We start from the raw sequence: 23,478 nt of genomic DNA on the forward strand, positions 1-23,478 counted from the left end.
CTGTCAACAATTAAAGAATGTTAACAACTGATGTGCATACATGAAGGGGTGTGGATATTCACTGTAATCTTGATTCTTTGAAATTTCCACTTTAAAATTTCTCAAAATAAAAAAAGGCAGTGGATACATGTATCCAACTAAAAAAAAATGGTGTGAAATGAAAGAGAGCCCATCAAGTTAGGAGGCAGAAGCAGAATGTGAGGCTCAGATCCCCTGGTTGCAATAAGATGTACTTAGGATGTAGTCAGGTCAAAGAGATAAAAACTGTTGTGATAATTTTCTTTAGAATTGGCCAAAGTTCTGCAGGAGTAAGGAATACTCAGTAATTAAAAAATAGGAGTGGTTTGCCAGAACTTATCCTAGAGGAGTTGATTAATGCAATTAGAAACATAACCAGGAGGAAATTGTGCCAAGAAGTTTAAAAAATACTTTTTAAAAATGGAATGGAAATTTCATATGCACACACAGTTAATAGGAAGTAGCTTTAAAAAGAATTAATAATAAATGTCTTCAGAGTCCAGTATCCTGCTTGATTAGGCGTTGCTGAAATGCAGGAACATAGTCAACTTCTTAATGCAAAAATCCTGTGGTTTTCCATGATGGCAGACCTTCGGGGTTCCTCCTAGGGCGTGGGCTTCGTTGTCATTTCTCTTGTCTCTCTGCCAGAACACTCCCATGAAGTACTTTACAGTGTATTGCATAGGTTGGGAATGGAGGTTCTTATTTCTCTGTTTTCTGGATCCTTAGGACAGTCATATTCTTTCAGCCAAAAATGCCCAGAAGAATCTTTGCCGATCTTGTCCTCTCAGAATTACTTAGGAAGCCAAAAAAAGGGGAGGGGGTCTGTTTGTTGTTGACCAGAGCACAACAATATGGAAAGAGGTAGCAGCATTTGGATTCCATGAGATAACTCTGACAAGATCGGAAGCAAAGGTCAGTTTGCTGGGTGAGGGCAGAATGCCACAGGGTCCAGGCAGTCAGCCCTTTCTCTGGACAAAGAAAGATTTCATGCTCTCTAGGCTCCTGTGGCAGCCACAAAAGGCTTTAACACATTACATCCAATGAAACGAAATCAGAGTTTTTTAGTTATTCTTTAATTGGTGTTACATTAAAATATACTAATACATTCTTATCTACTTCCCTCCACCAACTGCTATTTTGTCAGATTCCAAGGATCGCCAGATTATTATCACCCTCCAATCACAGGCTCTCAGGACTACCACCAGTTTCATGAATGAAGCAGAGAAGGCAACATTTCTTCAGCTAAGACTCACTTGGGTTTCAAAAGGCAGGACGTAGCACAGAATGCGTTATTCTGTTTACTGGAATAGGAAAACTGGGAAGGAATGGAAGAAGGAAGTTAGCTCCAGTTACACTGTTGCCTTGGCAACTGTGGCACAATCATAGGGGCAGAAATTAATTCTTGCCATAATATAATATGGCCAAGGAGGGGGAGTGCAGAGGAAGAGAAAGAAAACACGGGCTGGATGTAGGAGCTCAGAGGGCCAGCTGGGAAGGCGACAAACCAATGAGCTGGGTGTTTGAGCTATGTGTACCAAATAGCCAATGGCACTTGTTTTATTTTGTTTTGTTTTGTTTTTTTCCACCGAAACTTCAGTATTATGTAGAGACAGCCAGAACTCCCTACCCTTTGCTCAAGAACAAACACTGCACTAATCTGGCTCAGAGCTTTTGCTGATCATTCTTGGTCATTTATAACTTCCTTTTATTCCTCTCTTCTTGGAAACAGGAAAAAAATTTTGAATAGAAGAGACAAGGAATGGTGTGGCTATAAAAAAAAACACATTCTATTCAGAGTTAACTGGTAACCAGTCAGCTTTATCCTAACAGCCAGACTCTTCCCCATAGTTAAGGTTTGTCTGGGGTCATGGGTGGTCCCTGATAAAACTGCCGAGTAGGGAATTCTCGCTGAGGCTGAAGGGTGGGGGTCTCAGACGTCTTCAAGGCTCCGTGGTCCTGCATGAAGTTAAACCACAGAATCAGATCAGGGTGGAAGCTTTCAAAGACCTGAAAGGAAGACTTGTTATAGACAAACTTGCTGCTCATCCAGAGTTCCAAAATTCACCCGGGATTTAGAAGACACGGTACGGAAAAGTCGGCCAGTTGACAAGACAGGAGTGGGGAAGTACAAGTAAGTGTCTCAGTCTCAAAACCTGAATTCCAGTAAAGCTTAGGCGGCAGGTCACAGGCAGACTGCGACGCGCACGTAAGTGCAGAGGCTTCCTCGGGGCACTTGAGAGCCAGAAGGGAGAGGGGGCAGTCCTTCCTGCACACTGTGGTCAGACAGGTCCACAGGTCGTGGCTAGCAGCACTCAGAGGGTTAAGAGCACACGGGGTGAGTAGGGAACGTCTCTCAGGAATCACTGCTCGTCTCCACCTTGCCTGCTCCTGGAAGCAGGTGCCTGTTTGGCCAGGGGAGGTCTCCCTCCTGCTGGTGCAGGGCTCCAGGAGGGAAGAGCTTTCCTCAGTCTTCCAAAGGGGAGATGGGGCGTTAGTGACACATCCTGCTCGTCATCTCTTTCTGGAAAGCAGGGAGAGAAGGATGGTTAGGAGTGACTAGAAGCAGTGACATGTTGAAGGATTCTAAAAAGAAAGCCCTCACAATCTCTGGAGTCTTTAAACAAGAAATTGCCAACATGGCCCATGGACAAGGCTCAGCATGTGAATGTGTTCCATTTGGCCTGCAGGTTTGGGTTTTGTTTTTTGTCTTTGTTTTTTTTTTTTTTTAATTTTTTTTAATGTTTATTTATTTTTGAGAGAAAGACAGAATGCAAGTGGGTTAGGGGCAGAGAGAGAGGGAGACACAGAATCCGAAGCAGGCTCCAGGCTCTGAGCTGTCAGCACAGAGCCTGACGCGGGGCCCAAATTCATGAGCTGTGAGATAATGACCTGCGCTCAACCAAGTGACCCATCCAGGCGCCCCTGTCCTTGTTTTAATCAAAGCATATATATATATATATATATATATATATATATATATATATATATAGGCTAACTTGCCAAAACTCTAGGTAGCTCACTTTTTTTTTTTAACTGCAATATCTGGAGCCACTGGACAGTTGAGGTTGAAGAAGGGCTGTCCTCCTCAGATGGAGAATATGGTCTCCAGTTGGCCCCAGTCCCCACCACTCCCAGTTGTCTCCCCAGGAGGAGCCAAGTATCATTCCTGATTGATTTGATCATTGGATTTAGGCTGCTACTTTTCTAATAGGAGAGAACAATTTCTTTTTACCTAAGTTTCAGTCAAAGATGGAAAAATGAAGGATAGCATAAGAGGGTATAAGTGAAGGAAGAAAAGTGGGAGGGAGGATTTTTTTTTAATGGGCATGAAGAATATACCAATGTGTCTGACATGCAACCACCTGGCCTTTCACTCATCTCCATCACCTGCTGGTTCTTGTGAGCATTTGCACATCCCTAATGTGCCATCTGCTCTCTGTCTCCGGGCTGCTGCATCTTGCCTCTGCATCGGAGAGACCCTTGCCTGTGCCCTGCTCCTACCACAGCCTGCCCTCTTTACCTCGCTAACGGCCACTCATTTTCCCAACTCAGGCATGATGAGTTTCAAGATGCCTGGGAGACCTTCTGAGACTTCTGCCCCAGCCTCTGTGGCGTTAACCACTCCTTCACCTGTGCCAGCCTGGAGTCTTGCATGCAATGAGCTGGTCTGCACATCAGTGTGTATGCATGTGCTGTGGGCATTCTGTGGGCCCTACTCCACTGTGAGCCACTGTGTGTCAAGAAAAGAAACATTCACGGCATCACCAACGTCTATGCATCTTGTATCCCCTGCCCTAACACAGTGCCTGGCACAGGGCAGTCACTTCACTTTCATCTCCAAGAATGGCCTGGACAGGCTGGTAATGAACCTTACACCCTGCAGCATTTGGGAGGACACATTTTACACCACTTTATGTAAATGAATGAGCTGCTTTCAAGTTTCACCTATTGCACAGCTGATGCCAGCTGCTACCTCTCTCACGTGCTGACCCCGGATCACCCCAGCTTATAAAACAGAAAACATCTGAGTAAAAGGAGTTTGGGACCAGGAGTGCCCAGGGGCTTAGAGATTCTATTAGAAAACCACACCAATGTGTTGGTTAAAGAAATGACGGGATATACATGGCATATTCTAGGTACTTTTGCATCCTTGTAATATTATTAAAGACAAGCAATCACATACAGATACATGTATTAAAACACTAAATGACCAATTCCTTATGCTCATGACTTGTGTTATGCACCATGTGCCTGGGAGATGAGGTTGTTGTTCGCAAGGAGCTATGATCTTTCAGAGAGAAAGAAATATAGATCACAAGCTAAAATACAATGACATGAATGCAAATATTTAGAGGAGGAAAGGCCATGAGGCATGGTGGCACCAAATTCCACCCACATTGGAGCTCACTTCTGTCCTTACTATCTACCTGTGTGATCTCCCTGAGTCTTTAGGTCTTAGCAGAAATACCTTTTCTTTAGGGACACCCTCCCTAAGCTCTGAGATAGGGCATTTCCCCATTCTCTGCTTTTCATGGCACCCTCTTCACAACTGGAATAGTCTATCATTTGTTTCCCTCCTGCCTCTTGGATTCATCCTCTGTCAGATCCTGGAAGATCCACAAAGGAAGGGGCTGCTCTATTCCCTGTGTTGGCAACTGATATTCAATACGTATTTGTTTAATGAAGCAATGGATGGGCCCTCAGTCTCCTCAGCTATAAAATGGAACAGTGATACCTACCTGACAAGGTGACTGGGAAGGGTAAAAGTATTAAGATATGACCAGACTCAATATACATTAATTCCCTTCTCTTCAGAAATACACACATAGCAACAATCACTTCCTGTCAGGGCAAGAAGAGGCTTGAAGAAACTTCTCTGATAATATACCCATTTAGGTGGGCCCTCAAATTTATTTATTTATTTTAATGTTTATTTATTTTTGAGAGACAGAGCGTGAGTGGTGGAGGGGCAGAGAGAGAGGGAGACACAGAATTTGAAGCAGGCTCCAGGCTCCGAGCTGTCAGCACAGAGCCCGACGCAGGGCTCGAACCCACAAACTGCGAGATCATGACCTGAGCCGAAGTCAGACACTTGACCGACTGAGCCACCCAGGTGCAGTGGGTGGACCCCACAATTTAAAGGAGTCTGATGAGTGAGGCAGGGAGAAGGGGCTGGAGATCTGAAGGGGGGTGGGAAGAGTGGCCGAGGTGATGACCTCTATGGTCTGGTGGTACCGTGGCTGGAGCAGAGGGGCCGGGCCAGGATGGGACAGTGGGGTGGGGACACAGAAAAATGCACAACTGCTCAAATAAGGACTCATGTACTTGGTGTGAGGAATGGTAATAAATGACAACAATCTTAAAATGAATTTGCTGCTCCTTTGTTAAGCCTCCAAAAGTTCTTGGACTTTTGGTTAACTTCCGATGACAAAGATGGAAAAAATAAGGTGGGAATGCACAGTGTGCACCTGTGTATCTGAGCTAGCAAGAGAGACAGGTGGCGGGGGAGAGATCATGGGATGAACACAATTTGGCCTTACAACTAATTCTGCAGGTATCTTCAGTGGGTTAATATTTTTGGAAAGAAAGGAACTAGCATTTGTTAAGCACCTGTGAGGTGCCAGATGCTTGGTGGGGATGGAGGAGGTGTTATGTCATTGCATCTGTAAAACCCTAAGAGAAGGAACTCTGGCCCATTTGACAGATGAGGAATCCAGGCCTCTAAGCAGAAGTGATTCACTCAAGCCGAACAAGTAAGCGCAGAGCCTTCCATCAAACAAAGGTCAGCAATCCCCTCGTCCCACTGACCCTGCAGTCATTACATCCCGTAACTCTTACACTAGCCCTGTGAAATAAGATTTGCCATGCTCATTGACACAGGCTCAGAGACAGACAGTAACTTCTCAAAGTCACACAGAAAGTGGCAGGGGTAGGACTTAAACTCAGGTCTACCTGAGTGGAAAGGCCAGCTCTTTGCACTACACCATGTGATTTGTGGTTTAAAGCATCTGAGAATTCCTTATGAAGATGCATTCAGATGATACTGACATATATACTAATCGATAGATATTAATTGCAAATGGTTGCAGTCATTCTTGGATTTTCAAAAGGTCAAAGATATTTTTTTCATTACCTGGACTGATGCCAATTACAGGTGCACTGGCTAAATAATAAAAAACAATGATGCCACTAAAATGCCATACACACTAGAAATATGGAAGAATTACACACATACACACATACACACACACACACACGGGAACGCTTTGATAGAGGATATGGGACTTATCTAAAGCCATTAGTCTATGAAAAGCCAGGACTTTCCTTACTGCAAATGCTTTCATGACCCCAAAATGAAGGAGAAAAACTGTTTATGGGGATGTCTCCTAACATTTTTATAGGGAAAGAATGATTGAAATAACAGACCAGGAAGTTCCAGATCCATCCCTGAGGAAGAACATCTATCTCAGTTAGATCCACCCTTCAAAGCTGTATTCTAGCACTTCCCCACTGGATGGAGCAAATGAGCTGGTTAAGAAACAACTGGTTCTTGCCGGAAACCACCCCCCAACCAAAAACCAGCCAAATATTGGGTTCCATAGCTTTCGTCACCATCAAAGCCCTCCTGAAGTCATCTAGCAGAACCAAACACATTCCCTGCTATCACAGAGAGTGGCCTAAACAACATTTGCCCAGACTTCTTTAGGAATGAATTTGCCATTGTAGGAGTCATCTATATGCAATGTGTATTAAGGCAGACCACTCAAGAACTCCAAAAGGTACTTTAAAAACTTCTGCAGAGGTGCTGAGAATTTCCTGAGAAATTTTCATGAAGACTGTATTTGACTTGTATAGGAAGATGTTTTTAAGTACCTGGATTTTTAAAAATCCATCCTTGAGGAAAGAGTAAAGCTGGGTTTTGGTTGTGCTCACTCAGTATTATTTGCTTTAATGTAAGGCAGTACTTGATTTTGTAAAGTCCCTGGTTCCCCACTGTCAACAGAACAAATTCCATACTCTATGGCTTGGCAAACAAATCTGTTTATAACAGACTCACCCCCTCTGTTCACCTCCTGTTGAACCCCCCACCCAGTCACACACCACGCCCACCAGGCAACCCAAACTCCTCCCATTTCCAACAGGGCACCATCTATCAAGGTTTCTAGTAGTTTTTCTAGCTCTTTCTTCCATCTGAGAAATACCTTCTGCTCTTCTGTGCCTGGCAAACACTGACATCCTTCAGGATTCAACTGTTAGCTCCCAGAAAGCATTCCTTAGTTTCTTCGGTTTCTTTGGTTCCCCATCACTTTGCACACACCTGTCACTTTCTACCAGCATTGGAACTCATCATTTCATTTTTTGCCAGAGTCTGAAAAGACCCTTAAAACTTTGTTATATATTAATGTATGATGAGAAATATTTTGATATATGGTTTGATATAATTATTTTGGGGAAAAGTATAAACAAAATAGGAGTCCAACATGATGAGTAAGCTTATCTCTGGGTGAAGGAAATGATGCATGTTTTCTATTTCTGATATTTGCCCTTTGCATATCTTCTGGATTTTTAGATATTTTTAATACACATGTAATTTTTTTCTAAGAAAATAAGCTCCAATAATTTAAAACAACAACAAAAATAGAAGTGGACCAAACCTCCAAATTGAAATCATATTTGCTTTTAGAAATAAAGTTAAAATGACTTTTGGCTAGTTTTTGTGTGGAATGGGGGTGGTGGATGAAATCAGCATATCTTCTGCATAAGAAATTCAAGCTCTTCTGTTCTAAACACTTTTAAACTGAAATAGAGATCTTTCCTGGCCATTGGAACAAGAGTTTGATATCTGTAGAACAAACTTGCATGAACTCTAAAAGTCAAAACTTACTCTTATCTCCCAGGGTAGCCATTTTTAGAATGGGCAGTGGAGGGCAGAGAGTACATGGTTGCAAAGAGAAGTGAAATAAGTTAACTGAGGCCACACAAATAATTGCTGATCCAGCTGTGACTAACAGAGCCCAACTGACTCTTTGCTTACCGTACTTACCATCATACATTTTAGCAATTTTTCACATAAAGGGAAAATATTCACATCTACTGGGTGTCAGTCATGTTCACATAGTGATTTTACTAAGTTAGCATTAGAAAACCTAAAACAAGCTCTGAGGGATGCCTGAGTGAATCAGTCGGTTAAGTATCTAACTTGATTTTGGCTCAGGTCATGGTCTCAAGGTTTGTGATATGGAGCCCGGAATATGGTTCTATACTGATAGCACTGCAGAGTCTGCTTGAGGTTCTCTCTCCTTTTCTCTTTGCCTCTCTCCGGCTAGCACTCTCTTTCTCACTGTTTCCCTCTCAAAATAAGTAAACACTAAAAAACAAAACAAAACAAACAAACAAAAACACACCACCAACAAGCTCTACAAAATGGTGGCATGATCACAGAATCACAGCCTACTGTTAAAGCCAGGAGGACTCTTGGATATTGTCTCAGACCTTCACTTCAGAGACTGAAAACCCAGATGGTGGGAGAGTGGAGACTTGCCTGAGGTGGCACAGACAATTAGCAGCAGGGTTAGCACCCCTGGCTGCGGGCTCTGGGTGCTTGGTGTTTATCTGAGAGAAGGAATCTGTGTAAACGAGGATGTCTTAGAGTTAGCTCAGTGCACTTCAGGTAAAGTCCCTCCCACGTTATTGGCTTCCCCTAACCTACGCTCTAACAGCTGTCCCTGGTTTTCACACTAGTAAGTCCCAACCCTCGTGTTCAATGCTCTTTTTCATCTGGACTCCCTACCTCTCTGCCACCCTGCCACTCCTCAGCTCTCCTTCTCTCCTTTTGAACTCACAGCAACTCTTCCTGAATATAGGCTTTCCCTTGTTCCTCTTCTTCCACAACACCCTTCTCCCAACTCCAACATCCTTCAAGGCTCTTGATCAGGGTGGCCTCTTCAGGGACACCTTCTCTTGCCTCCTCCCTCACCCTGTCCCCAAGAAGTGTTCGGTGCTCCTCTTCTGGTTTCCCTTAGCGCCCACAGCACTCTTCACATTGTTCTGTGATAGTTTATTACTTTCCTGGTTCCTGCATGAGGTTGCCACTGAGGAGATGAACCATATCTTGTGTCTGTTTGGACCCTGGTGCCCAAGGCCTGACACATATCAGGTGCTGAAAAAATATGTGTTAATTAGACTAAAATCCAATGAAGAAAAACAATGATTAGGTCTACAGGCCCGTAAAGTGAGTGGTGGTAGGAAATATGTGTTGAGAACCTACTTTGGTAGAGACATTTATATTTATTTTATGGACTTATTTTCAAAACTGTAGAGTACACATTGTTTTCTAACATACAGATGAGGAGACAGAGGCTCAGAGAATGGAGGTAACTTGCTCAAGTTCACAGAGCAAGCGAGGGGAAGAAAAAGGATTTGCATCCGGGTTTGGTGTGACTCAAGAACAAAAATAAGCCAACAAACACCAAACATACTGTCTCCATTACTGCGCTGCCATGAGAAATAAAAGAAGAGCAGTGGGGCCTTTGGTTTTTCTAGTGTTTTCTAGTATATTCGGATACGAGGGCATAACAACAGCATTCTGAAGTCTACTGTTTTCACTTCACCAACTCTGCTAATTCTGAGAAATAAGAGGAGAAGGAGAAAGAAATATTGGAAATGAAGACGTGTCCGAGGAAGAAGGGGAGCACAGAGAGATGAAAGGAAGGTGGGTGCAGAAGGCTGGAAGCACGGTAAGGAGAGAACACAGGGCTGAAAACTGTGAAAATGACCTTTATGTAAATAAACGGCCCCTCCCCCCATCAGCCACCATTAAAAACCCAGTGGCTTAAAATGGGGTAGTTTGAATAGACAACCTACTGTTAGATTTGGCCCTAAGAGGGCAGTAAATTGCTTCTCAGTCAACAGAGTGTGTGTGCACACACACCCTCACCTTCTCCAGGAGTGGAGCATCATCTGACACATTTAAAAGACAGTATGTTAAGGTAATGGTTGCTGAAAAACACCAAAGAAAAACGGTGAGTCCACCAGGAAAAGCAATCAGGTGTGGTGATCTTTTTATAAATTGTCTCCTTGCCCACCCACCTGCAGCACGGCCTCAGCCCCCGCAGTGACGCACCCTCCCCTCACAGTCTCCCCCAAGAGCAGAGCCAGCCCCGCCTCTCATCAGCCCCCAGGCTCCCCTCAGAGAGACTTGGGAACGTGGGTTTGAACTGCAGCCTGAAGTACAGGGGCAACATTTCTGGCTCCAGGGTGAGGGTGTGGCTGACACCAGAGTCCTCTAACGGGGAGAAATTTCATTCCCAGCAGCGAGTTGGGCCTTTTAAGGGGTGGTGGCCAGGTTAGAGAGAAAGCTTTCAGTGGTGCCTTTCATCCTACAAATTCCATTTTTTAGACACTTGAAAACCTCCAAGTTGTATCCACATTATCCATTTGTTTCTTTTGTTATTGGATGTTTTTCCCCCTAAAAGTGGGTGCTTTGAAAATGTTAACCATCTTGAAAATTCTTTCTGTCATGGGTCTTGCCCCCTTCCTTCCTCCATTCCAAACGACTATACTGCTGGTGTCCATGCCAAGATTTCACCAGAACCACTGCAGTCCACCTGCCTCTCCAGGGTCCTCGGCTCCTGCCAACACCCATTTCTCTCAGGTCATGTTGCTACACTAGAGGTCAAGCAGATTATTTATTTCTTTATCTCGAGATCTGACCCACTGGTAGCAAAAGCAAGTCCCAGGGGCGAGGAGAGTGAGAACCAAAGTCAGCTAAACTGTGTGGGTCAGGCTGAGGTCAAGGGACAAGGACTCAGTGAAGTTTCTTGGGCACCAGGACACTAAGAGTAAGAATTCCAGGAATGGGCAGGTGTGGCCCTAGGGGCTGTGGATTCAGAAGAGGAAAGTGGTATGTATGGTGATAAGGCATTACATGGTAAGAATCAACATCAGCTGTTGTCTCCTAATCATCCAGTTTGAAGGACTCAGAATTTCCTGCGATCCCACGCTGCCTTATGATTCCAGAGAAGCAGGCGCTCTAATCCCTGCTGGTATCATCAACGGGGCTGGCTGGAAAGGTGCCCTTGAAAATCCACAGGGGCATAAAACTTGCTTCCACTCATCTCCATCTCCTACCTGATAAATCCAGATATCTCAGGATCTGCCCCGTTCTTCTCTCCAGCCTTGCACACACCTTGCTTCTGTCTGCTTCTGTATCTTTGTGTGCTTTCTTCTTCTACCTGGAGAGCCCATTCCCTTCTCCTGCCCAGAACACTCCTGTTCACCCTTTCGTGCTCTGCTTACAGGTCTGTGAGGGTTACAAGCTGCCTCCATGGGACACAGAGAGATTCAGAGAAAGGGACCAGGACTCGGGGAAAGGAAAGAGAGAAGGAGGGTCCCAGTGTCCCTAAAGCTGGTTGCTAAGAATGTAGCCTGGCAGCTAGCTCTCCCTCAGACAGGGGTGCAGAACAATTCTGCTCTGGAGGGCAGTGTCTCTCTTCCAGGGGGAGCCCAGGAAAACCAGGAGGCTGCCTGCTGCAGGGAAATCCCCAGAACAAGAAAAGACGGAAAGAAAAACAAACAAGGAAATACAAAATGCCCCATCTACTTTCCAGCCCAGTCCCTGTGGGAAAGCTGGAGAGTTGACAGTGGAAACAACAGGGTTAGCGGGGGGAGGGGGGGGGGCGAGGGGCGGTGGGGGGGGGGGGCAGCTTCCACCTGCCCTCAGGCCCCAGAGAAGCTGCTATGTCTCAGGACCACAGCCCTTGAGCCCACCTTGCAGAATCTCTGTGGCACCCTCCCCCTGACCTCTCCTGCTCCAGGGACTTGTTTCATCCTCAGGGCTTTTGAAGCCAGGAGGATGCAGTTTCTCTCCAGGGTCCTGTAGGCAGGGAGCTTCTGTTCAGGAGGGCAAACTGAATAGAGAGCAGGTACTTTGTGCAAGGATCAGGCATTGGGCTTAAATGTTTTCTTAAAACTATCTTTTTTACATAGTTGTGTCTCTTTAACAGGACCTGAGAGAAAGCATTCCAGTGGGAGACTGACACCAGACACCTAAAATTATTTTTGGAACAAGGCTTTATACATTATAACTAACTTGATGAATGAATGAGTGAATGAATGAATGAAGTAGTGTCAGGTCACAAAAGATGGAGTGGACAAGTTGGGGCAACGGTGTTAAGAGCCTTTGTGAATCAATAAAAGTCTATTGTGTTCCTAACAGAATAGAACCTATCACTTCCTGCACTTTTTCTATGCCAGATGCTGTGCTCAATGCTGGACATTCGTTATTTCATTCAGTCCTTACAGCCGTCTTCTATAGGGAGTGGTGTTATCCTCATTTTACAGATGAGGGAACTGAGGTTAAGAACCTTGGTCAAAGTAACACAGCTATTAGTGAGGGTAGACAATGTGGGAACTTGAAAACCTGTCTTTCCAACCAGTCCACCATGTCCCAAGGCCTTGTGCTGAATAGATCTTCCTTCAGCTGCATTGATCTGAGTCTGCGGGCACACACAGCCAGCACTGGCCTTGGGAACAGGGACGTGGCCAGTGGAATCATTCATGGGAAGCCCACGGTCAGCATCCCAAAGTCTGAATTCTTGTAAGGCAGGCAGGGCAGCCAGACTACAGAATTAAGATTTCTCCCGGTTCAAAGTATACATGGGATCCAACCAGCACACAGGAATTAAGAACGTTCTTTCTGTTTTCTTTTAGGAATGTGGGTGGCAAATAAGCCAAAAGAAATAAAAATAGAAACATGGCAGGCCAGACCTCCCTAAACAGGAAAGAACAATATTTATTTGATTAATTCTGTTCCTAAACAGCAGCCCACATTACTGACACAGAGGGCGTTCCCCAACAGAGGGGTGTGTGTGTGTGTGTGTGTCTGTGTGTGTGTGTGTGTGTGTGTGTGTGTGTGAATGTGTGTGCATATGTGTACGCCCCCAAGTACATGTATACATATGTATGGATAGATAAACACACAGACCTGCCACCCACAGAGAATATTTATTCATATGATACAAGAATCAAACTGCTCTTCTTTTCCCCAATCCTGCAAGCATTAAAAATAAGTCACTTTATGTAAACATATTCAGTCTCTTGATTTACACTGGTTCTCATAAAGGCAGAGCTGCACATTTTTGAAAACTCTCTCACTTAACCACAGGAGATGGGTTATGGACACCCTCCAGATGGAGACAGGCTGCCTTACCAGGCATCATGAAAGCAAGAGTGTGATTCACAACGTTCCATCACCGCATTTCTCAAGACCTTCTCTCGAAGCCCTGCAGGGCCCGTTCTGACACTCCAGGCATTGTAACGTTCCGACTTACTCTGCAATGGAGCTACCCTGTCCTCCCCATGCCATCCTTCCGCTGGTGCACTATTAGCTCCTGACCATTAAAGTGCATGCACCCAACCGGATTCCTGCTCAAAGTGATGCGACCTATAACCCAACGAGGCACAGTCTTGGCCTCTCTGGCTGGCAGCCGCCCCTCCCTCCTCCTTCCCATCTCTGCCTGCCTCCCTCCTCCACAGCCTGGAGCCTTGAGCTCCACACAGCTATAAAGTGTCTGACTCCCTCCCTCCCATACCCTGCATGTGTCAGCACAGCCGGACTGCTTTCTGGCACATGCTCCTCAGACCCCTCGTTTGGGGATGAGCAAAGTGTGGCTGAGTGCACTCACTCCCCTAGAGGGAGGTGGCAGGTTTCAAAGTGGCCCAGTGGCCACTTATCAGGTTGCTGCTCTTTGAAGGCTGGATGTGGGAGGGCAGGGTAAGGAATTCTCTGGCTTCTGTCACTTGGCCTTTCCATGAGGGGGTGGGGGAGGGGAGGCACTGGCTGGTGAAGCAGTTCTCAGTCTAGGCCAGGCAGCTGCAGGCACAGACTTTCTTATTCCTAGAGAAGCTTAATGGACCCAACTCTTAATGACATTCAAGAAACGCTGAAGAAACACGACTTGTCATTTTGGGTGTGCCCTGAACTTTCAGGGCATGGGTCCCCGGAGGAAGAATTTACCTCCCCCAGGAAAACAAAGAGTTCATAGAAGTTGTTCAGCCGAGCTGACTGCACCACAGGACAGAGGCTGCCATCACTTAATAAGACCTCTATTGTGTGTCTGATGAAAACACATGGAGATTTGCTTCCTCAGAGAGCCTATAATTTAGGAGGATAGTAGCTTCTCAGCAGTCCCATTCCTTTGGAAGGAACAGAGTGTTAGGTTAATGAAATACATAGACATGAAACAAACGGAATCTTCATTTTAACAAAATAAGATTGCTTGCTCAGGGTTAGACTACAGAAATGAAACATGTTCTCAGGAGCCTCAGAGGTTTAGGTTAGGGGCCGATCTTGGTGTCCCTCTTGGTGGCCCACTTTGTCACTGACCCTCATCTCTATGGGGTGGCCATTACGATTCCCCTACAGAGAAGCTGAAAGTTACAGAGGTTGGTGGCTTGCCCACGGTTACGCGGTTAATACTTGGCAGAGCGAGAATTTGACCCGAGATCTGTCATTTGGGTCAAAGGGCCTCAGAATCACATCTTTCCTTTATATCAGAGAACTGGAAACCACAGCCCACAGGCCAGATCCAGTCCACACCTGTTTTGTATGGCCCATAAACTAAAGATAGTTTTTACACTTACAAATCATTGGAAACAAAACAAGAAGAATATTCCATGACACACATGCTATGAAGTTCAAATTTCAATGTCCACCAATAAAGTGGTCCTGGGACACAGTCATGCCCATTTGTTTATGCATTGTCTCTGGCTGCTTTCCCACCTGAAAGGCGGAGTCGAGCAGCAGTGACACAGACCATTTAGGGGCCACAAGCTAAAACATGGGAGTGTCTGGACCTTTTCAGAGAAAGTTTGCTGTACCCTGATACCATGGCCAGTGTGACTACAGTTTTAAAGACCATGGGATTATAAATGGATCCTCAGGCTGCCAAGCTTGTAAAGTTTACCTGGCCACAAACAGTTCAATATTGCTCCTGCTGTGGGAGGGCAGTGACGGTGCATCAGGAAGAAAACACACGTAAAACAAGAATAAACTCTGCATGTGCCTGCAGCCCCTTAGAACCATACTTGTATAGCTTTCAGAGTCTGGGAGGAGGCAAGCCCCTTTCTTTTCTTAGCCTCTGATTCCTAATTAATGAACCATGAAAACAACATGGATTTTACTTAAAGGGGATGTGCTTCAGAGAGCGAAAGCAAGTTTTACTTGTTAGGGCTCCTTCCTCACTTGTTCTGCTGACATTTTAGTATGAAGCTGCAATTTTAGACATTGTAGCAATCGGGGCGATTCTGTGCCTACGTGGCCACACTGTGTTGCTCTCAGGAGGGAAACTGTCTAATGTATTGAAGGTGGGTAGCTGTTCGGTCTCAGTTAAAGAGAAATAGAACCAGATATGCTTTTTCTTTGCATACTTTTTTGTTCCCTTTCCTGGCCTCATTTGCACAGCCTAGACTTCTGGCTCGTATGTGAAAACAAAACAAAACAAAACAAAACAAAACAAAACAAAACAAAACAAAACACAAAACAAAACCCACATGTATCAAGATGAAAAGAGTTCTGAAGATGGATGGTGGTGTGGATTGCACAACAATGTGAGTGTACTGAATGCTAGTAAACTGTACACTTAAAACAGTTCAGATGGTAAATTTTATGCTATGTGTATTTTACCACAATTTAAAAAAACAAAACAAAACAATACCAATAACAAACACCCCCATAGGTATCAATTTTGGAAAAAGGATTTTAAAAGCTTCCAGGAAGAAGATTTTTATGTGCAATTTCAGTAACAAAACGGAAAAAAAATCCACAGAGAAGGGGTTTTGAAAGATCTGAAGCTTTCTCAGAAAAAATGCGTGTGTCTGTGTGTGTCTGTGTGTGTGCCTGTGTACCCAAGTGCACACTTGTGTCCAGCTAATTAAATGCCCTCTATTATTGCTGTTCATATTGGAAACAAATGTTCACCAGAATTTTTCCATTTAGAATGATCTATTAATACAAAATGCCAAGCACCCTTGCAGCAGCAACAGAAACCAAAATAAAGGGTAACTGTCTGAGAAGCTCTCACAACTCTAACATCTTATGCCAGTGACAGAGGAAAGAACCACACGTGCGAGTACCTATCAAGATTCCTCTGTGGTAGAGTACGCACAAAGGCTGCTGTCCCTGTCAAAGAAGGAGAGTTCCAAATAAGAGAAAACCACAATAGAAACCTTCTATTAAAAGTGGGATTTAGATATGGATAGGAGTGCCAACTTCATGAAAAATCTACCTCTTCCATCAGCAGGCCATAAAATTAAAACCAACATACGTTGGATGTGGTCAAATATCTTATTTGACTCCTGTCCATTTGCCAATGTTTTTCAAAGATTAATAAGATAAAATCCCTTGAGTGTGTGCTGTGAGGACTCTGGTACTTTCTGCCAGTTTCCCCGAGCAGAGATGGTACATGGCGGGGCTTCTGAAGGCTCCACTGTTTGGAGCGAATGTATACAATAACAACAGCTGCTTTGCGGCCCTGGGCCTGGCAGCGACGGGGTCAACAATCTCAGTGCCAACTGGCGATGACACCGGTCGTGTCAAGTGAAGCCAACGACAAAGGAACAGATGTGCTCTGTGTCTCTCAGTGCCTCCAGCAATACAGTCGCTGCAGACCGGCAACGGTGACGAGCACAGAGCAGCATGGTGTGAAACTAACACCAACTCAATCAAATGGCCACTCTCTTATCTGCTTCATCCAAACCGTGCACACTCCCCCCCCCCCCCCCCACACACGCACACACACCGATGCTCACTTCATAGGTTTGGAAGTTCTGGGCTTCCAAGATATGAGAAAACTCTAAATGTAACACTTAAGTGCAGGCAAGTGTGAATGTGTTGCCAGACTGTAATAGGTCAGACCCTGCTCTGCCCTGTCCAGAGGCTCTATAAAAGGCAGGAGGGCAAAATGATGGCTCCTAGGTAAAGTGCACTCCTAGAAAGAATTTATTAGGCCTCTGGCGTTATGAATGGAATGGAAGAGAATGGAATGGAATGGAATGGGATGGGATGGAGTGCAATGAAACGAAATGAAATGAAATGAAACGAAACGAAGCGAAACGAAACGAAACGAAACGAAACAAAAAAAATAAAATAATAAAATAAAATAAAATAAAATAAAATACAAGAACTGCTCTAATAAGTTGCCACCATTTAAAATTCTGAAGAGTTCACCTAAAATGTTGGAGCTTCAATTTCTTCTGATGTGCAAACTCTGGGTCCCTACTCCCCCCAATGAAACCATGAGCTGGAGGTGCATGGCGGTTGCTCCCAGAGCTTCCTTTTTTTTATGGCCTGCCTGTTAATTCGCATTTGCTACCTGCCTGGACTCTGTAGGCTTTGGGTTTGGGTCATCTGGTCTATACACATTACACTTCTGGAGGCAGGTGCCATTCTTTTTAGTTGCTCCAGCACTCAGCGCCAGCTCTTTACACACTGTCATCTCCTTGGAATCATTAAACAATGCACATTCCACGTGCCCAGAGAGTTGACGTGACTTGACCGTGGCCTCACAGCCAGATGATGTTCTATCCAAGGGTCAGAACCTTAGGAAATCACCTGGCTGCTGCAGATTATCAGAAACCGTTTGGGTTAGTGTGCTTCTGAGCAAAACTCTGCCTCAGTGAAGGCCGTGTCTGGGTTTCTGGGTCAGAATGCATATGTTGAACTCCTGACTCCACAGGGCTATGTGACATGGGACAAGTGACTTCGCATCTTGTCCGATTTTCCTCTTCTTTAAAATGGAGATAAAAACAGTATTTATCTCACAGAATTGTGTGCAGATTATATAAGGTAATACAGGGGCACCTGGGTGGCTGAGTCAGTTAAGCGTCTGACTTCGGCTCAGGTCATGATCTCACTCACAGCTTGTGAATTCGAGCCCCACATCAGTCTCTCTGCTGTCAGTGCAGAGCCCTCTTCAGATCCTTTGTCTCCCTCTCTCTGCCCCTCCCTGACAGAGAGCCCCCAGCTCTCTGTCTTTCAAAAATAAATAAACATTAAAAAACAAATAAATACATACATAATACATAATACATAAATACATAATACATAAATACATAAACACATATCCCACAGCACTTGGTCCATAGCTTTATTTTAAAAATTTCCCTATTATTATATCCTCAGATGCTGAGCATATCAAATTTTAAAAGTATATAGTTATTACCAGCCACTTAAAGTTCTTATATGCTGAAATACTTTAATAAGACATAGACATAAATCTCTACTATAAACCTGTTTCAAAATAATTATACTATTATGAATAAATGAAGTAAAAAAAAAGCCAGTGGACATTTTATTCATTCTGGATCTACACTGTGCCAGAACTGGAAGTATATAGAAATCTCCCCTAATCCAGTGGATTTACAGCTTATTTTAGTTGTAGAAACCATTTCTTCTAAAGCAATCTTACACAGAAGCCATTAAGGAAAAAATATAGCAAATCTAGTTGAAGAGGAGGAAGGGTCCCAGATCCCAGCTCTGGCTTCACCCTGCATGGTCACAGAACCTGTTGCTAAGGATCACTGATTTGGGCTATGCCCCCTCATTTTACCCGTGGGAAAACTAAGACCCTTCAGACCTCTCCACAGGTAGGAAGACTCAAGTTAAGGACCAAGACTGACCTGTCACGGTATCCCCAAAGCCTAGCCATATGCCTGGAGCACAGGGTCCTGGAGGTACTATGGTTTGTGTGATGGGGGTTCAACACATGAGGTGCTATGCTGAAATGGTGAGGTCTGGAAGGGATGGGCTTCTAGGGTGTGGTGATGACTAGTGCCACTGGTGGGGGGGGGGGCGACAAAAACACCATTATGGTTTAGACAGGGTATGGAGTGTAGGTATGGAGTGATTCTGGGGGAAGGGATGGGGTGGAGGAACGTGAGCCTGAACTTAAGCAAACAAAAGTAGTGGGTCTGGGTGCCATCTAAGAAATCAAGATGAGGGGACCATTCTTCAGCCTAGGCATCTTGTTGGATTCCATTTCTGCCCAGAAATTTGGGAATTGATGGTATTAGTTTCTTATTTTTATTTATTTAAATTTTTTTCTTTTTTTATGATTGAGAGAGTGAGAGAGACAAAGCATGAGCAGGGCAGGGGCAGAGAGAGAGGGAGACACAGAATTTGAAGCAGGTTTCAGGCTCTGAGCTGTCAAGCTTGAGCCCCACATGGGGCTTGAACTCACACACCATTAGATCATGACCTGAGCCAAGTCTGAAGCTTAACCGACTGAGCTACCCAGGTGCTCCTTGATGGTATTAGTTTCAAAGTGTGATGCCTGGCCCACCTGCATCAAAATTACTTGGAAGCTTTATTAAAGATGAAGATTTCATGAGTCCTATTCTGGAACTACTGAATCAAAATTTCCAGTAGTAGAACCCATGTATATATCCTCCACAAGCTCCCAGGTGTTCTTGTGTGGCAAAAGTCTGAGAAGCACCATACTCCATCTCCCTGGGGCTCACCTGGTGGCACATGAGAGCCATCTAGAGAGCTTTACTTTGCTCGAGCCCCACCCTTGGAGATTCTAATTTAATAGGCCTGGGATGGAGACTGAGAACCGAAAAGCCTTCTGAAACCTCCCCAGGTGATATACAGCACAACAGTTTACAGGAATGCAGACTGGTGCAGCCGCTCTGGAAAACAGTGTGGAGGTTCCTCAAAGAATTAACTACCCTACGACCCAGCAATAGCCTGCTAGGAATTTACCCAAGGGATAAAGGAGTGCTGATGCACAGGGACACATGTACCCCTGTGTTTATAGCAGTGCTTTCAACAATAGCCAAATTATGGAAACAACCATTCTTAACTGGTTGCCAGAGGGAAGGGAGAGCTACTGTCTCTGTGACAGGAATTACTTCTGTTCTTATAACTATATTCTAATTGGCCCTTAGGGATAAGTTGCTACTTTTCCTTTCAGTTTGTCTTGTTAACCACCCAGGCAGCAGGGAGACAAAAGTTTTCAACAAAGACCTGTCAAAACACTGTTTTGGTGAATCCTGACGTTGTTTAAAAAATAAATTGAATGCATTCACCAAGCAAACTTTAAAAATAAAGTGTATCGAGGTAGACGTGGTCTTCTAAAGTGCTTCTATTTAAACGTACAGTTTGATGAATTTTGATATGGATATGCTCCCAGGTAACCACCACATTAAGATATGGAACATTTCTATTACCTCTGAAACCTCCCTCTTGCCCCTTTGCAGTCAAGCCCCTACCCACACCCTTGGTGCCAGACAACGACCAACCTGCTTTCTAACACCGTGACTTATTTTAGACTGCTTTAGAATTTGATACAAATGGGATCAAACAGTATGTACTTTTTATGTCTGTTTTCTTTTGCTCAGCACAATGTTTTTGAGATCTGTCTGTAACATGAATTATACTACTTGCTGTTTCTTCTGTTTCAAAGGCAAGCGCACAGGGCTGCAGGGCACTACTTCAAGGGCAAGTTTCTGGAGTGACGGAAGGCGATTACTGACACAACAGGCTTGACTGTCTTATATAAGGAGCTTGGCTAGGAAGGGGAGGAGTTTGCTACCACTCTGAGGTAACAAGTGTTTTCACTGAAGCAGGTGGTTTCTGGAGGAACGAGCGCACTGGGGGAGGCAGCAGACCTGAGCTGCAGGACGTGGGGAATGAAAGAAGAAAGGGCAATGCATGGACCAAAGGCAAACATCACCTGTGAAGTAAATTTGGTCTCTGGTTTAAAAATATATTAGAGGAGGCGCCTGGGTGGCTCATTTGGGTGAACGTTTGATTCTCTATTTGGGCTCAGGTCGTGGAGCCTGCTTAAGATCCTCTCTCTCCTTCTGCCCCTTGCATACACATGCATGTGCGCTCTGTCTCTCGTTCTCTTTCTCTCAAAAGAATATTAAAATAAAATAAAAACATACTAGAAAATTCTTTGATATTTCTCTCTTCAATAAATAGAGCTTAATTGCCCTCCCCTTAAGTGTGGGCTGGACTGAATGACTCACTTCTAAGGAAAAGAAAATGGTGGAAGGGGGGTCGTTTATCACTTCTGATACTAGTCCTTAACAATATGGTGGCTTCCATCTTGTTTGCCCTCTTTGGGCTCAGCGAGCAGTTAGCACGGACCCAATGTGGTATAGCATGAGGGGAGATCCCTCTGAGGAAGGGACAATAAAACTGCAGCTTTAAACTGCAAACTCTTGATCAGGACTCAATAGGACATGGTGATCAAGGGCTCACATGGATCTCTGGCCTGGTGGTGAGAAGCCAAGGCCCGTTCAAGGAACTCTAGGAAGTTCCCTTTCGAGTAGTCTGTATTTCTCTCTTTTTTTTTTCAATCCAGACCTACCTGTATGCATTTATTTTTTATTTATTGGTCCAGGTACACTCACATTCACAATGTCATAGGAATCTGTTACCACTAACATCATGGAACTAATATTGATTCATAGTATGTTATAGTACTACACTATGGCCTAACTGGCTTTGTTGGTGGCCTATATATATCTGAACTTTATGCATAAAATTATTTCATGGGAAGAGGTGTTCCTAAGACCACACAAGCCCCTAGGATAGGGACTGCCATACTCTTATCCTCATGCTTTTATGGGGTGGATGGAGCAGGTGGGTGGTGAGAGAAGACATACTGTTATATTTCAATAAATAAAACCTTCCCGCATTCAAATACCAATACTCATTTGACATCTTTTGGAGCCAAAGAATCTAGTCTTATCTGGCTGGGAAATTTGAACTAGTCTAGACCACACAGAGCAGCCAAAATTTGGCAGGCTTATCTATGGGCATCAAGCCATACTGACTATTCACATCTTCATATAAACGCTCATGGAGATGAATTAATTCCTACTGTGACTGACATTCTGTAGCAATTTCCAATACCGCAGACACAATGAAGTATAATTATGATTTGGTGCCCCAGAGACCAACAGCAGTCCCGAGGTATGGAGCTGCTCTCTGAGGTGGAGGATCTGACATTGCACCGAGGGAGAAACACTAAACATATGATTTCGAGTTTTATCTATCTTTCATCTGTAAACTAGGTAGGAGAGGAGTGGCGTAGCAAAAAGAGACAGACCATGCAAGGAGCTAAATGCCAATGTCTTACTGAGGCATCCTAGGGACAATTTTAAACATATTTGGCAGCCACTGGTGGTGGGACAGGGTATTAACAGTGTATTGTAGGAAGGAATTCTTGAAGATAAACCCTCTACCTCAGCGGTGTCCAACAGAATGTTCCATGATGATGGAAAGATTTACTATCTGCACTATACAATAGCCACTAGACACATGTGGCTTTTGAGCACTTGAAACGTGGCTAGTAAGATTAAGAAACTAATTTTCATTTTAGTTCAATTTTAATTAATTTAACTTTTAGTAGCCACAAGTAGTTAGTGGCTTCTGTATTGTATGGTACGGCTCTAAGTAATGGATTAAAGGGTAGGATTCTTTAAAAGCATGAGTTTCTTGGGGCCCCTGGGTGGCTCAGTCAGTTAAGCATCTGACTCCTGATTTCAGCTCAGGTCATGATCTCACCGTTTGTGAGATCAAGCCCTGAGTCAGGCTCTATGCTGACAGTGTGGAGCCTGCTTGGGATTCCCTCTCTTGTTCTCTCTCTCTGCCCCATTCCCCCTCCCCTTGACACTCTCTCTCTCAAAAAAATAAACTTTAGAAAAATAAAATCATTCTTTAAAATGGAGATGCATCTTATATGACTGGTACTCAGCACAGTGTCTGCGATATAGGTTTTCAAAAAATGTCTATTAACAGACACTCAGCAGCCAGAAGAGAACTGAGCTCATAATACAGAAAGTAGATTACAGAAGACTGAGTAGTTAGTATTTCCCAAAGGGTATCTCAAAGCTTTAGAAACACAAAACTCTCTGTAGCGAGAGGATTCCCTGATCAAATAAATCTGCACATTGTGTGCTTTAGCTGGAAGGTTAGGATTCATGTTAGGGTATTAAGGACCCCAGAACAGCTAGCTAGCTAGCTTCCTTCCTTCCTTTCACATTTATTTATTCTTGAGAGACACACAGAGAGCATGAGCAGGAGAGGTGGAGAGAGAGAGAGAGAGAGAGAGAGAGGGAGACACAGAATCTGAAGCAGGCTTCAGGCTCTGAGCTGTTTGTTAGCACAGAGCTGACGTGGGGCTCGAACCCACGAACCATGAGACCATGACCTGAGCCGAAGTCGGACGCTCAACCGACTGAGCTACCCAGGTGCCCCCTGCCCCAGAACAGCTTTATTAACTCACTGTTTCCCAAGTTATGTGACCATGGAACTCCCTTTCACATAACACCTTCTGACATCCCTTAGAACTAGCAGATTTGGGGAAGAATACTTTGGGATATGTTACACTAATGACAGAGTAGGAGGGAATCTTCCAGTGAACCCCTTCAAAGCAGGGACCC

General features: G+C 44.4%; 1 protein-coding gene across 2 annotated transcripts in view; it reads right to left on the reverse strand.

The window, feature by feature from the left end:
- Positions 1-1,072: 1,072 nt before the first annotated feature.
- Positions 1,073-23,478, reverse strand: part of MOB3B (MOB kinase activator 3B) — a 197,828-nt gene continuing 175,422 nt past the window's right edge. For both annotated transcript variants that reach the window (XM_042912673.1, XM_042912672.1), the window contains one exon: positions 1,073-2,542. In XM_042912673.1, the coding sequence (XP_042768607.1) occupies positions 2,382-2,542 (161 nt within the window). In that variant the 3' untranslated portion in view covers positions 1,073-2,381. The remainder of the gene's footprint in view (positions 2,543-23,478) is intronic.

The sequence above is a fragment of the Panthera leo genome, chromosome D4 (genome assembly GCF_018350215.1).
Source record: "Panthera leo isolate Ple1 chromosome D4, P.leo_Ple1_pat1.1, whole genome shotgun sequence".
In the NCBI taxonomy this organism is placed as follows: domain Eukaryota; kingdom Metazoa; phylum Chordata; class Mammalia; order Carnivora; family Felidae; genus Panthera; species Panthera leo.